General features: G+C 32.4%; 1 protein-coding gene across 3 annotated transcripts in view; it reads right to left on the bottom strand.

Moving 5' to 3' along the window:
* The window catches only part of LOC143247192 (glutamate receptor-interacting protein 1-like), a 70,153-nt gene that overhangs the window by 13,014 nt on the left and 44,524 nt on the right, over positions 1 to 12,615 (bottom strand). For 2 of the 3 annotated variants that reach the window (XM_076494853.1, XM_076494851.1), the window contains 12 exons: positions 12,044 to 12,189; positions 11,419 to 11,581; positions 10,562 to 10,707; positions 9,762 to 9,906; positions 8,829 to 9,010; positions 8,275 to 8,475; positions 7,693 to 7,885; positions 6,644 to 6,861; positions 5,595 to 5,810; positions 5,231 to 5,375; positions 3,603 to 3,748; positions 911 to 942 (listed from right to left, as the gene is read on the bottom strand). In XM_076494853.1, coding sequence (XP_076350968.1) covers positions 911 to 942; positions 3,603 to 3,748; positions 5,231 to 5,375; positions 5,595 to 5,810; positions 6,644 to 6,861; positions 7,693 to 7,885; positions 8,275 to 8,475; positions 8,829 to 9,010; positions 9,762 to 9,906; positions 10,562 to 10,707; positions 11,419 to 11,581; positions 12,044 to 12,189 — 1,933 coding nt within the window. The remainder of the gene's footprint in view (positions 1 to 910; positions 943 to 3,602; positions 3,749 to 5,230; positions 5,376 to 5,594; positions 5,811 to 6,643; positions 6,862 to 7,692; positions 7,886 to 8,274; positions 8,476 to 8,828; positions 9,011 to 9,761; positions 9,907 to 10,561; positions 10,708 to 11,418; positions 11,582 to 12,043; positions 12,190 to 12,615) is intronic. The other variant, XM_076494852.1, reaches the window with a different exon arrangement.

Here is a 12,615-nt window from a genome sequence, read left to right as displayed (position 1 = left end):
TCTTCAAATCCCTTTCAACAATAATTCCTCGTGAAGAATTCAAGGTAGCATGGGGTGTAACCTCAATAGGTATATCCCCAATTGCCTTTGAATTCAAGAGGAGTTCACTGTGTTGGGATGTGGATGTTTCAACCAATATGTCACCAGATCGAAGTTTCTTTACTGACTTTGGAGAGCCAGCAAGTCCCTCTAGTCCCTTTTGAATAAAAAAAGGGGACATTGGCCCTAAAGATTTTTCCGAAAGAGAATGTAATATAAGAAAATGAGGTACATGTGTTACTTATGTTGAAGATTGCTGTTCTGAGTATTCAAGACGTGGTCGCTTACCCATTGACTGTTTTTTTTACAATTTTATTTAAATTTTTTGGAGGATCCATAGGAAAAGGAAAAAGTTTCGGTGCCCACTGACCCCACCCACCATGGAGCCCTACAAGGGGACGCACTACAAAGTCATGCAAGGACAATGCAGCAACGCCAGGGTTTCGTGAGTACTATACCCAAACACCAGCATCAGGCACAATGTCCACAACACCCGTTGAGAACTTCCAACACTGGTACTTGGTTGACTCAAGCCCAAGTGGACCAGCCGATTGACACAAGGGGGGCCACCCAAAGGCCGCCCTTCTACAGGAATTCGAGGCTAAAGTGGTGTGTTAGGGTTGGACCCATCAACCACCAGGATCCTCTCCTCCCCTTCACGGATTGCCACGCACGGCAAACACGTCGGTGGATGTTTAGATCCCAGAGAAGGTAACCTGATGGAACAGAACCTTCCCTGGGAGGTCCCCTCATCACGTACAGGAATCCACACCGAGGGGAGAATACAAAATAATGGAAAAAATAATATATTTATTACTTGGTGTAAGTAAAAACAATAACCCAACAGTTTAATGGGGAGCAAATTTCTTACCTCTTCTTTTTCTGATCTTGAACTTTCATCTCCTGAAACACAAAAACAATATTTTATCTATCGTTTAGGAAGTTGTTGTTTTTTTCCTTATTATTTGGTAACAATTATACAAAGTCCATTTGACAAAAAGGAAAGTGGTTTACTGTACCCAATAAAAATTTTACAGCTTATAGGGTTTCATGAAATAACAATAACCAAGTGTAAGACCTACAACACAAAAAAGATAAATAGTCTCTGGCATTACACATCATCACTATATCATGCCAAAACTCCCTTCAGTAAACGATACAAAATTAAAACATAGTTCACAACAATATGTTACATGAATAAAGCTTGAAGACAAAACCATTACAATAATTTTAAACCAGAAACAACTTACACAATTCTGGTTTGGTTTGTTTTGAATTTCATGCAAAGCTACACGAGGGCTATCTGCGCTAGCCATCCCTAACTTAGCAGTGTAAGACTAGAAGGAAGGCAGCTAGTCATCACCACCCACTGCCAACTCTTGGGCTACACTTTTGCCAAGGAAAAGTGGGAATGACCATGTGTGCACGTTTGGTGTGGTGGGGATTCGAACCCATGACTCTCAGATTATGAGTCAAGTGCCTTTACCACCTAGTCATGCTAGGCCACACAATTCTGAAACAAGCATGATGAAGTAATTTCAAAAGAATAATATTTTGATAATAAATAACTTGTTTCACAGCAAGAATATGTTAAATCAATTCTATGCTAAATATATATCATAATATGACTGTCCATAGACAATATAAAATCCTAGAAGTCCATAGCTTCATGGACACATTATGCATAAACGCATACCAATTATGTACTTACTAGAAATCCATATAAATATCACAAATACATTAACATTATGTCACATAAATATTATACATATATACTACAAATATACATTAAATATACACCAGACAACATGAATATTGTACAGATACCACCCAAGCATTAATATCCACACAATAACGTCAGAGTATCAGTAATATTTATGAAGAACTACATTCATGATGTTAGTTTCTATAAATGTATACACGATACAAACAAACATATATATCTTTTGTTACTCATAATAGAAAATTATCTAACTGTTATCCCTCCTTCACACATTTATAGATTATTTACTTATGTGCTTTCGTACTTAACACTATGAATAGTAGGACTAAAAGGCACAAATACCAATTTGATAAAATTAGGTGTAGTTTACCCCATCTTTTAATTTAACAAAAGTTAACATTTTGGGACAACTTGGAACCTATTGGTCTGTCTCGGATGTTCCACACTCTAAACCAATGGTTCCCAACCAGGGGTGCGAGATAGCATTCCAGGGGGTGCAAGATAACATTTGTTTTGACCACCTTCACCTTTATTCTTAAATAAATAATTACTGTGAGAGGTGTGAGAACATATTAAAATTTTTCAGGGGTGTGGGGCATGAAAAATGTTGGGAACCACTGCTCTAAACTAAATTAACTTTAAAAGAAAACCAACTTAAATCCATCACTTATTAGTCATATACTTACTACGATTTTTCTTAAACTCACTTAAATTTATTGCCTTTATAACATCTGAAGACAATCCATTTGAAAGGCCAACAACCCTCTTGGAAAAATGAAACTATCTTAACTGAAGGTGATTCCTACCCTGCCAAAAGTTTGGGTTGTTGGCCTTTCAAAAGAATTGCCTTCAGATGTTGTAAAAACAGTAAATTTAAGCGAATTTATAAAAAAATCATTAGTATATACATAATAAGGGATAGATTTAAGTTTGTTTTTGAAAGTTAAATCAGTGTAGAGTGTTGAATATCTGAGATGGACCAATAAGTTCCATGTTGTTCAAAAACGTTATTTTTTGTTAAATTACAAGACAGGGGAAACTACACCTAATTTTAACAACAAATAAATATTAAAATAACTTTTTTTAGTAAAACAGACTTTTTCACCTCACAGTTTTAGTTATCATTTGATCATTTGTTTAGTTAACTGTATCTCATCATGTTCAGGTCCTTGAGATCTTTTCCTTATGTTCTAAACACCTGCATTATACAACTATTCCGTATATTCACCATTTTTTTTCTTCACAGAAAACAACAGCAATACTTCTGTTTAACAGAAACCAAGTTTGCCCACTTTATAAACACCCACATACTTATTATATTTATTAATCAAAAATAGTTTTAAATACTTAATGTTATTTTTGGTGACTTACACAATGGTTAAAATTTAATAATTTGTTTTGTTCTAATGAAATGGCTGAAATCAAATTTTAATGTATTATTTCAATATGTGCACTTATGACCAGTTCATGTAAATAATCATATTATAGACAATGGAATTATAAGTATTTGTATTGTCAACTGTTTGTAGTTTTGATCCATATAGAGATGCAACGTTCAAGTACACAGTTTCTTGGTATGTTCTAATTTGTAGTTATTACTGGAAATGGTTACCAGAGGACATTATTTTTTAAATATGGTCACCATTGACATCTATTATATCCTGAGTTCTTGGAATGATGAACTAGATGTGGCACACCATGTACACTTCAGCACTTTTATAACATGGAAAATATGTTATATAATTTACACATGCAAACTTTGTTATTACATAAAAAAATATTTGTAAACCCTTACTTGTCAGAGTTACCCTATGATTATATTAATAAAAATGTAACTTACGATTTTCATCAGGAATTCTGGAAATCTTTAGAGTAACTATATCTCCAGAATTCTGCAACATAAATACAGCCTCACTTAATGGTTTTCCTCTAAGACTCTGGTTGTTTATAGCTATGAGATGGTCTCCTACATGAATGGCTCCTGTCCTGTGAAGTATTGTAAGAAAATTCAACAATTTACACAACTAATTTCACACACCACTTGTGCTTCCAAATTTACAAACATATAATTTTTAATTCAGAGTGATCATAAAATCAAAAGGTTTGAATTGAGATTGGCAATAAATATATTAAATCAAATCACCTATTATGTGATTGACTGCATCAGATTCTTGTAACAAAAAATTGAAATGTTACATTTCACTTGAAATAAATTAATACAATAACTAAAAACGAATCAATACCTTATTGTTATGATTCATTTTCTTTCATATTTTATACCTGAAAAAATGAACAATTATTTGTAACTCTTAATTAATTCATATCTCTTGAAAATGACTTAAATATCCTTCACAAGTAATGGTATAAGTACAAAATAATTTGTATTAGAATGCAGAAATAGATCACAAATGTTTCATTTAAAAATTATTACATCTTTATATATTTATTTTAATTATAATACAATTGATTATTCAGAGTAACAGTGATACATTATTAAAACTGTGTAAAGAAATCAATGAGAAATGTTTTTGATAAGGTTGTATCATAGGTTAGTTTCAAATATAGATATACAATGTAAGTAATATAATTAAAATATTATACCTCAGGATAATTATAAAACTATTTACTTTCTTTTTGTTCAGTTAGTCTTTCTCAAAGCATCTTAATGTTATGTATCGTTATTTATAATGTTCAAGTGAAAACGGATATTTAAATATCACTTACTTGTAAATTCTTCATTAGAGTAACTTTTGTGATATTTTATGTCAATAATCCAATTTCTGAATCTCCTATCACTACATCCAGGGCCATTTGCACAACAGCAAGTACTCTAGTAACCGAGGTAAAAAGTAATTCATACGTATTTTATCAACTCAAACTACCAGATTATTCTCCTCCCTGACACACAGGTCTGTCCTCAGGTCATACTTCACTATTATGTAGTCTAATTTGTGCGTATCATGTGAGGAGAAATTCCCTAGGACCTCTCATACGTCAAGTGCTCGACCAACTAAGCAATCGGGTTTTAACTCATAACCCATTCCTAGTAAGGCACGTTTTAAAACAATTCAACTTACCACACAACTGAATCTTCTTGTGCATGTAGTTATTAAAGGATATTTTAAAGAATATTTTAGCCATAAAATACACATAAAGACCAAACTTACAAACATCTTCCTCGAACAAGTCATTGAAATTCCAGAAACACTGATTCAAAAACATTAGTTTTTTCATGACCATGTTTGTGTGTTTTGTGTTTTTTTTCTTATAGCAAAGCCACAATGGGATACCTGCTGTGTTTGCAAAGGAGAATCAAACCCCTGATTTTAGTATCATAAATCTGAAGACTTACCAGTGTCCCAGCAGAGGACTTTCATGACTGACTAATTCAGAAAGGAGATATCTATAAATTGAAACAAAGTGAAAATTAAATTATACTCCTATTATATAAATTACTAATACACTTACCTTTCAGCTAATCCACCATCTGTGAGCCCAGAAATGAGAATGGGTTGAAAACGTTCTTCTGATCCAGAGATGGTTATACCAAGAGGTCCTCCATGACGTGCCAACTCCACTGTATACACAATACATCCAGATGCATCCGGTTCTTCTAAACATTCAGAAAGATGTTTAAAGTTAATAATCTGATTATGTTTTTAAAAATTAATATGTATGTTAGTTATATACAGATAATGCTGTGCTTATAGGCTAAATGAACAATTTTTGACTTTGATTGTCTCTAGCAAACATCTGTTATTCATAGTACGTTCAGAGATGAAACAGAATCTCATTAAAAGTACAGATATAGCATGTCGTTCGTAAGTCTCACCACAGAAGGTTTCGTCTTTGCGAATTCTTAGTTTTACAATCTGGTCACAGGACTGCAAGATTTCAGCAGCATCTTCGATGGTACAGTTGTCCATCCTCACCGAATCTATGGCTAGGAGTTTGTCTCCTGGTTGAAGAGTTCCTGTTCGATGAGCCACGCTCCCTTTCTTGATGTCTGAAATGATCAGGGGGTCTCCTAGTTGTCGGTTCTTGGGAGCTGAAGCAAACCAACAGTAGACAAGCATATCATGTTCATAGATTGTAAGTATAATACTCTGTTAGTTTTGTAATTATATTATACATGAATATCAGTATTTAATATGTAATAACAAAGAGTAAGATATATTAACTGCACATTGAAAACCATACATATAATTTATGTATGGATACAAAATGTATTCCACATTTAAATTTTCTGATCTCTAAATATGTAAATATTAACTTCTGATACATTTGTTTGTACTTAAACACAAATCTACACAAAGTGATATCTATGTTGTACCCAACTCAAGTACCAAAACCTAGTTTTTATTGTTATAAGCCTTTAGGCTTATCACTGTGCCACTGGGAGGTGCAGGTATTAACTGTAATTTCCGAGAATTATCTTAACCTGTGTTGTATTAAGAAACCTGGGAAAAAGTTGTTGGGAAAGTTAATTATTCATAAAAGATTATTAATAATAAATGATATTAGTTTAATTTATATCAAGAAAAATCTGAAGTCTCTTGTTTGTACTTCAAGATATTCTGTTCTAAGATTCACGTCAAGTTATCATGTCAAAAACTTTACAAGTAAACCAGTTATTTACAGTTTCTATTATATATTTAAGGCTACTTTTTCTGTTTTGTGTTACTAACTTTTCAAATGGTGTACATAAAATTGTAAAATAAACATACAGATTCAGTACCACGGATTTCATGTTATAATTTTCCTATTTCTATATCTCTCTCGCACATGCACACACACACACACTTGTGATTGTTACACCTAAACCACCACTAGTTTTTGCCAGTTTGACAGTGAACGTTCCACTGTCTCTTTCATGCACACCTGTGATTGTTATGCCTAAACCACCACCAGTTTTTGCCAGTTTGACAGTGAATGTTCCACTACTTGGCACTACAGCTTCCATTACATCAAACTCAATGCTGAGTGTAACTCGAGGGTGGGATCTTTGAAGTAACTGCATGACTTCTTCAATGGTTAATTCTTGGGTAGACTGATTATTTACTGCTAACACCTTATCTCCAACATGAAGAACTCCTGTCCTGGAACAAAAAAATCAACTTTTCCTTACACTCTGTTTATCATATAGTAATAAAACGTCTTAACGATTATGGATATAAACTGAATAAAATGGACACTGACAGTTATCCATTCTTTCTCATATTAAGTTCTATAACTGTTTTTATCTTTGCACAAAAAAGAAGCAATCGTGACAACACAGGATGAGTTTGTGATGCAACTATAGCTATTAAACATATTTTGTCCACGTGGGGAACAGCAGTAAGTTTACAAACCTATAAGAAAATAATCTAGGGTTCGATTTCGTATAATGGACATGATAAATAACCCAATGTGGCTTTGCATTCCAACAACAACAATAAAACGAAAAACAATATTTCACTACATACATTAACAGAAAGTGGCAAACTTGCATATAATTATATAATAAATGCATCAAGTTACATTTACCAACTTTTATAACATTAACAACAACTCCCTGGTGATAAGAACTCCACCAGATGTCAGACAACACAAAACGAGTTTATATACACGTAGTTTGAAAAACAAAGTTTAAATCAGGTTACGATTTATGTGCCAAACACATTTCTGTATACCTATTATGTTCCAGAATTGTTGGATAAATACACTTCTAATTGTGTATGGTTTAGGAAAGTCAGTAGACAGTGTTACCAAGTCTCCTCATAACAAACAGAAACTGTTTTTTTTTGGGTTCTTTTAAGTCACTTTAAGTTTTTGAGAATTGTAAGTTTTGTTTTTTGAGCTTGATTTATTCCAAGTTCATTTACTTTAGCCTTTTTTTTGTAACAGTTGACTTCAACACTCAGTAAAATTCATTAAAAAAGAGACTTTACCTTTCAGCAGGGCCTCCAGGATCCAGATCCGAAATAAATGGGAGAGAAGAGAGCACCTTTGATTTACAAGTTGGTACCTGAAGGGCAAATCCAAACCCTCGATGGTCGGCATGGACTGTGACTGCAGCCACATCAACATAACTGAGCCGACTGGTGGGTGGCACCCACGTTGGTGCACTTGATGGTAATGAAGCTAAACCAGAAATGGTAGAAAAGCTACAATCTCAACAATGTAGAAAGAGTACTTTAGGTTATTATTTTAATCTACAATAATAACTGGGAATAAAAATGTTCAGATATTAGATGTGTGTTATATTAAACTGTGAACTTTGGTAGTATAAAAGAAATTAATAAAACGAAATGCCCCACAAGCATTTTCCTTAGACTGCACTTGCTTATAAGGTGAAAATAAATTACTTCTAACATTTTACACTGTGAAAAACATTCATTAAATGAGCTAAAAGAAACTTGCAATATTCATCTCAAAAATTATTTTATTAATCATAAAAGTAACCCTTTTTACCATATATACGACAATAGTAAATTTTTCTTTCCACATTAAGTAAATATTAAGACCCTTACCACTTAAAGAGCAAGGTGGTACAGATTTTGCTAAAAATCTTCTCTGATCCAGATTTCGGTCCCATCTTCCATGTGGTGAAGATTGGGGAATAGGAAAAGGTGGCAGTCTATATGAGAATGAAGACTGACCCCCAAAAGAAAACAAGGTATTGTAGCTAGAAGTGGAACTAAACTGCGCCACATCAGAGAAAGGCAAAAAACCTGTAAGATATAATTAAACATTTCAAAACTGACATTAAATTGAAAAGTTTCTGAATATAATAATACAGTTAAACCTGTACAACTTTCATCCTTTGTAGCCAAGTTAATTATCTATTAATAATTAAACAGAATTTCTAAATTATTTTTTCTTATCCATGAATATAGTTTTTTCAGAAACAAAATCTCAAATCCTGTTAACTATTATGGAATAAAAAGACAGAAATATGTGGAAACAGTTAAAAATAATTCAAAGATCAGGAGAAAGACTGCATTCATAGATTTTAAATTTTTGTAATTGTTCACAGAAAAACTTAATATATTGTTGACTACGTATCACAACATGAAGTAAAGACCTTTATTGACTTTAGTTCCAAGAACCCTATGGCCGAACATTTGACTGACTGGTAACACTTCCAATCTAATTACTTCATTAAGGGACATTTTCAAAATTTGGGAAGCTTCAGAAACTGTCATCTGGTTAATCCTTATGCCATCAATGGCTAGCATGTGGTCTCCGACATGAAGTGCTCCACATCTGTATGTTACCAATTATAACAAGCACTTAGACAAAATAATGTTATATGTTCATAAGAAATATTTCACATCTGTACATTAACAATTATGATAATAACTTAGACAAAACCTTGTTGTGTTCATAAGAAATATTTCACATTTTTACATTAATAATTATAACAACAACTTAGACAAAACAATGTCATGTGTCAATAAGACATATTTCACATCTCTATGTTAAGAATTATAACAAGAACTTAGATGAAACAATGTCATTTGCTCATAAGAAATATTTTACAACTGTACTTTACCAATTATAACAAGAACTTAAACAAAACAATGTCATGCTCATAAGAAGTATTGCTATTAGTCAGATATTTAGGTGAAGTAGAAAAGAGTAAGAGAATTCTTTATTGTATCTGGTACACTTTCACTGTTGTGGATTTTTAGTTAGGAAACTGTAACTTCATATGAGAATGGCATTATATCTAATTATTAGAAGTACACTTCCGGACTAAATGTTGTACCTAATTATTAGAAGTACACTTCCAAACTAGATGTCGTTGTATCTGATTAGATGTATACTTTCATACTGTAGTTTGTTTTAATAAAAGTTTTAATACCCATACCAGCCATATTGAGATTACATTTTTACTTCAAGTGGATTTCTCATCATTACAAATTACTAGACTAATTTATTGTTTCATTTAGTTATTAAAAGTTCATTTTTAGACTAAATATTATAATATTTAATTTACTTACTTTATACTTACCTTTCTGCAACACTAGCTTGTTTTATACTTTCAATAACAATAGCACTTTCTAGTCTGTTTATTTTAGTAAGTGTTATTCCTAGTTGTGTGCCTGGAGTTTTATCAATTTCCACCAACAGAGGGCCAGAAGCATTACAAACTGCATCTGTTTAAAAGTTTTCAATTCAAGTTTTAGACAAACTAATAAACAGCCAAGTTATTTACTTATCTTTGGTATCTTAACCCTATATTTTGAAATAATTCAGCGTCACTAAGACACATATGATACAGATGAAATATATACACTATACATATGATGATTAACTGGTTAGAAAAATAATATACGTTTGGATATGTAAATAAGAGATTAACAGACTCTCAAGTACTCTGGTCAAAACATTCTACTGGTTGGTACTAAATAATTTAGTAGAGTTTTACTTTATGCTATATTACTATCAGACTAACAGTAATCATTCTAAGTTGAAATAACACTAATACTTTTTTCAATAAAGTACGTTTCTCTGTCTACGTCCACAACACGTAAATGCAAGTTAATATTAATTAGGTGTGAAACACACGTTTTATCCATCTAAACACAGAAAAACAAAGTTTGATTCACACAGTTTATATTAAAGCAATTAAAATTTATTTTTATTTTTAAATAAATCAACTCCAATGCAGTATCCTCGTCAAAAAACCGTTTACAACACTTAGAGTTATCTTAAAATACTTATCTAAGCCTAACGCCGTAGTATAGTAAGGCTACATACAACAGCTCGATAAACAGCGCCCGATTACACACAGAAACATAAAATGTTTACCTATCACTGATATGTCATACTCTACGGTGAACAAAGCCCTTCCTTCCAGTTGTTTTAATACCTTCAAGGTATCCTGTAGAGAAGCATTACCCAGATTAATGTTTTCCACTGCTATTAAACGGTCTCCAGGTTTCATTGTTCCCTCCCTATGAAATGAAAAGCAATGAAATATTTAAAGTTGAACATTGAAACGTGACAAAGCACCGAATAAACGCATGTGACAGCATTCCATTCCATTAATACATGCAAATCTTTCAAATATAGAGAAATCACCTTTTGATATTATACTAACAGACCTGTAAGATTCTTTACAGTTCATATAACTATTATGCCTGATACTTAAAATACTTTATAGCTTTTAGTATTAACCTGATGGTAAACCTTTTGATTCCTTAGAGTAAATAGAACTAAGTTTATCTATCTTTACAGTGTTAACAACTTTAAAATTGTTTATAACATGAAGAAGAGTTTTTAGCTCTTTGGCGGAAATGCAGTATTAAGAAGTGTCTTCTAATTCTTTCAACTATAAATAAAAACGTTTTTATTCTTTATAACACTTTATAAAAATCCACCGACACAATTATCATACAAATATTGAGTGTAAGTGACCTTTCAACTTTTTACAATCCAAGTGAATGAATTTACTGATTCTTTACGATAGGTTGTATCATGAAAACCTACTAGTTTTTTTACAATATGTGGTATCATGAAATTCTACTGGTTCTTTACAATACACGGTATCATGAAAACTTAGTTGGTTCTTTATAGTGTCATGAAGAGCCTTATGGTTCTCCATTGGTGATATTGGTTACGAGTCTAAGGTTCTTCCTGTTTATTTTGAAGCATATAGTACTAACCTGTCAGTAGAACCTCCTGGTCGCACGTGCGTAACAGTAAGAGGTCTGGATTTAAGTCTATCTGTACAAGCTCCACCTCGTAGTGTAAACCCAAAACTTCCATTTTCTTTTTCCAACATTACTTGAATTACTTTTGAGCGTACACACATAGACCCTTCTTCTACTAACGAACACCACAGAAAATATAAACATTAGGGTTCCAACTGTTCTAACTTTTATAAAAACTTTCTCATTTCACAAGGATGATAACTAAAACAAACATCTTTCTCAGACTAGACCAGAAGTACAACCATGTTAATACAAATAGGTATGGTGGCTATGAAAAATGATAAACCACCGACGTAAGAGCAACTGTAAACTAATCCATTTTAAACATCGATGTAACAACAACATAGAGTCATCTCTAACGATAACGTTATATTGATAAAACATAAACATAATCACTTGCAGACTTACAGACACACAGAAAATTACAAGCAGATAAATCTAGGAAGGTATTATTAAAAGATTTTCACAATAATATATCTTGCATAATACGAAAGCTACAAATGATACGTAGCAAAATTAGAACCTATTACAACGACACCTAGTGTCCATATTTTGCGTGATAAAAACTTTTACTTACTTGAAACCGGTATTTCGTACTCCACTTCAAGAGTAACTTTCTCCACAGTACTCATAAGCAAGTTAACGATCTCGTCATGACGAAGATTACTGGTTCGAATCCCGTTCACAGATATCAAATAGTCTCCAACAGTTAGGGCGTCACTCCTATTAGAGAAACAAAAGTCGTAATTTACCGCAGAAGGTATAAAAGAAAACGACTTTCCGAGGACTTAAAAACGTTCACCCAAACGGAATTGTCTTTCCAAAAACTTAAAAACGTTCACCTGAAAGGAAACGTATTCCCAAGGACTTAAAACGCTCATCTGAAAGGAAACGTCTTCCCAAGGACTTACAAACCTTCTCCTAAAAGGAAACGTTTTCCTAAGGACTTAAAAACGTTCATCTACTGACTCGCCTTACGTCTAGATTTTCTACATTTCAACTCTTAAAATCTAGATGTATTATATATATGTGTATTTAATTATATAATTAATTTAAAAATATGATGAAAATTATGTTATGAGGAAGAATAGCGAATCGAAATCTTACATGAAAAATAACTGATTGAAATATTCTGAAGAAAAACAAACT

This window comes from Tachypleus tridentatus, chromosome 3 (assembly GCF_004210375.1).
Source record: "Tachypleus tridentatus isolate NWPU-2018 chromosome 3, ASM421037v1, whole genome shotgun sequence".
Taxonomy (NCBI): Eukaryota; Metazoa; Arthropoda; class Merostomata; order Xiphosura; family Limulidae; genus Tachypleus; species Tachypleus tridentatus.
This window is presented reverse-complemented; position numbering and strand designations above follow the sequence as displayed.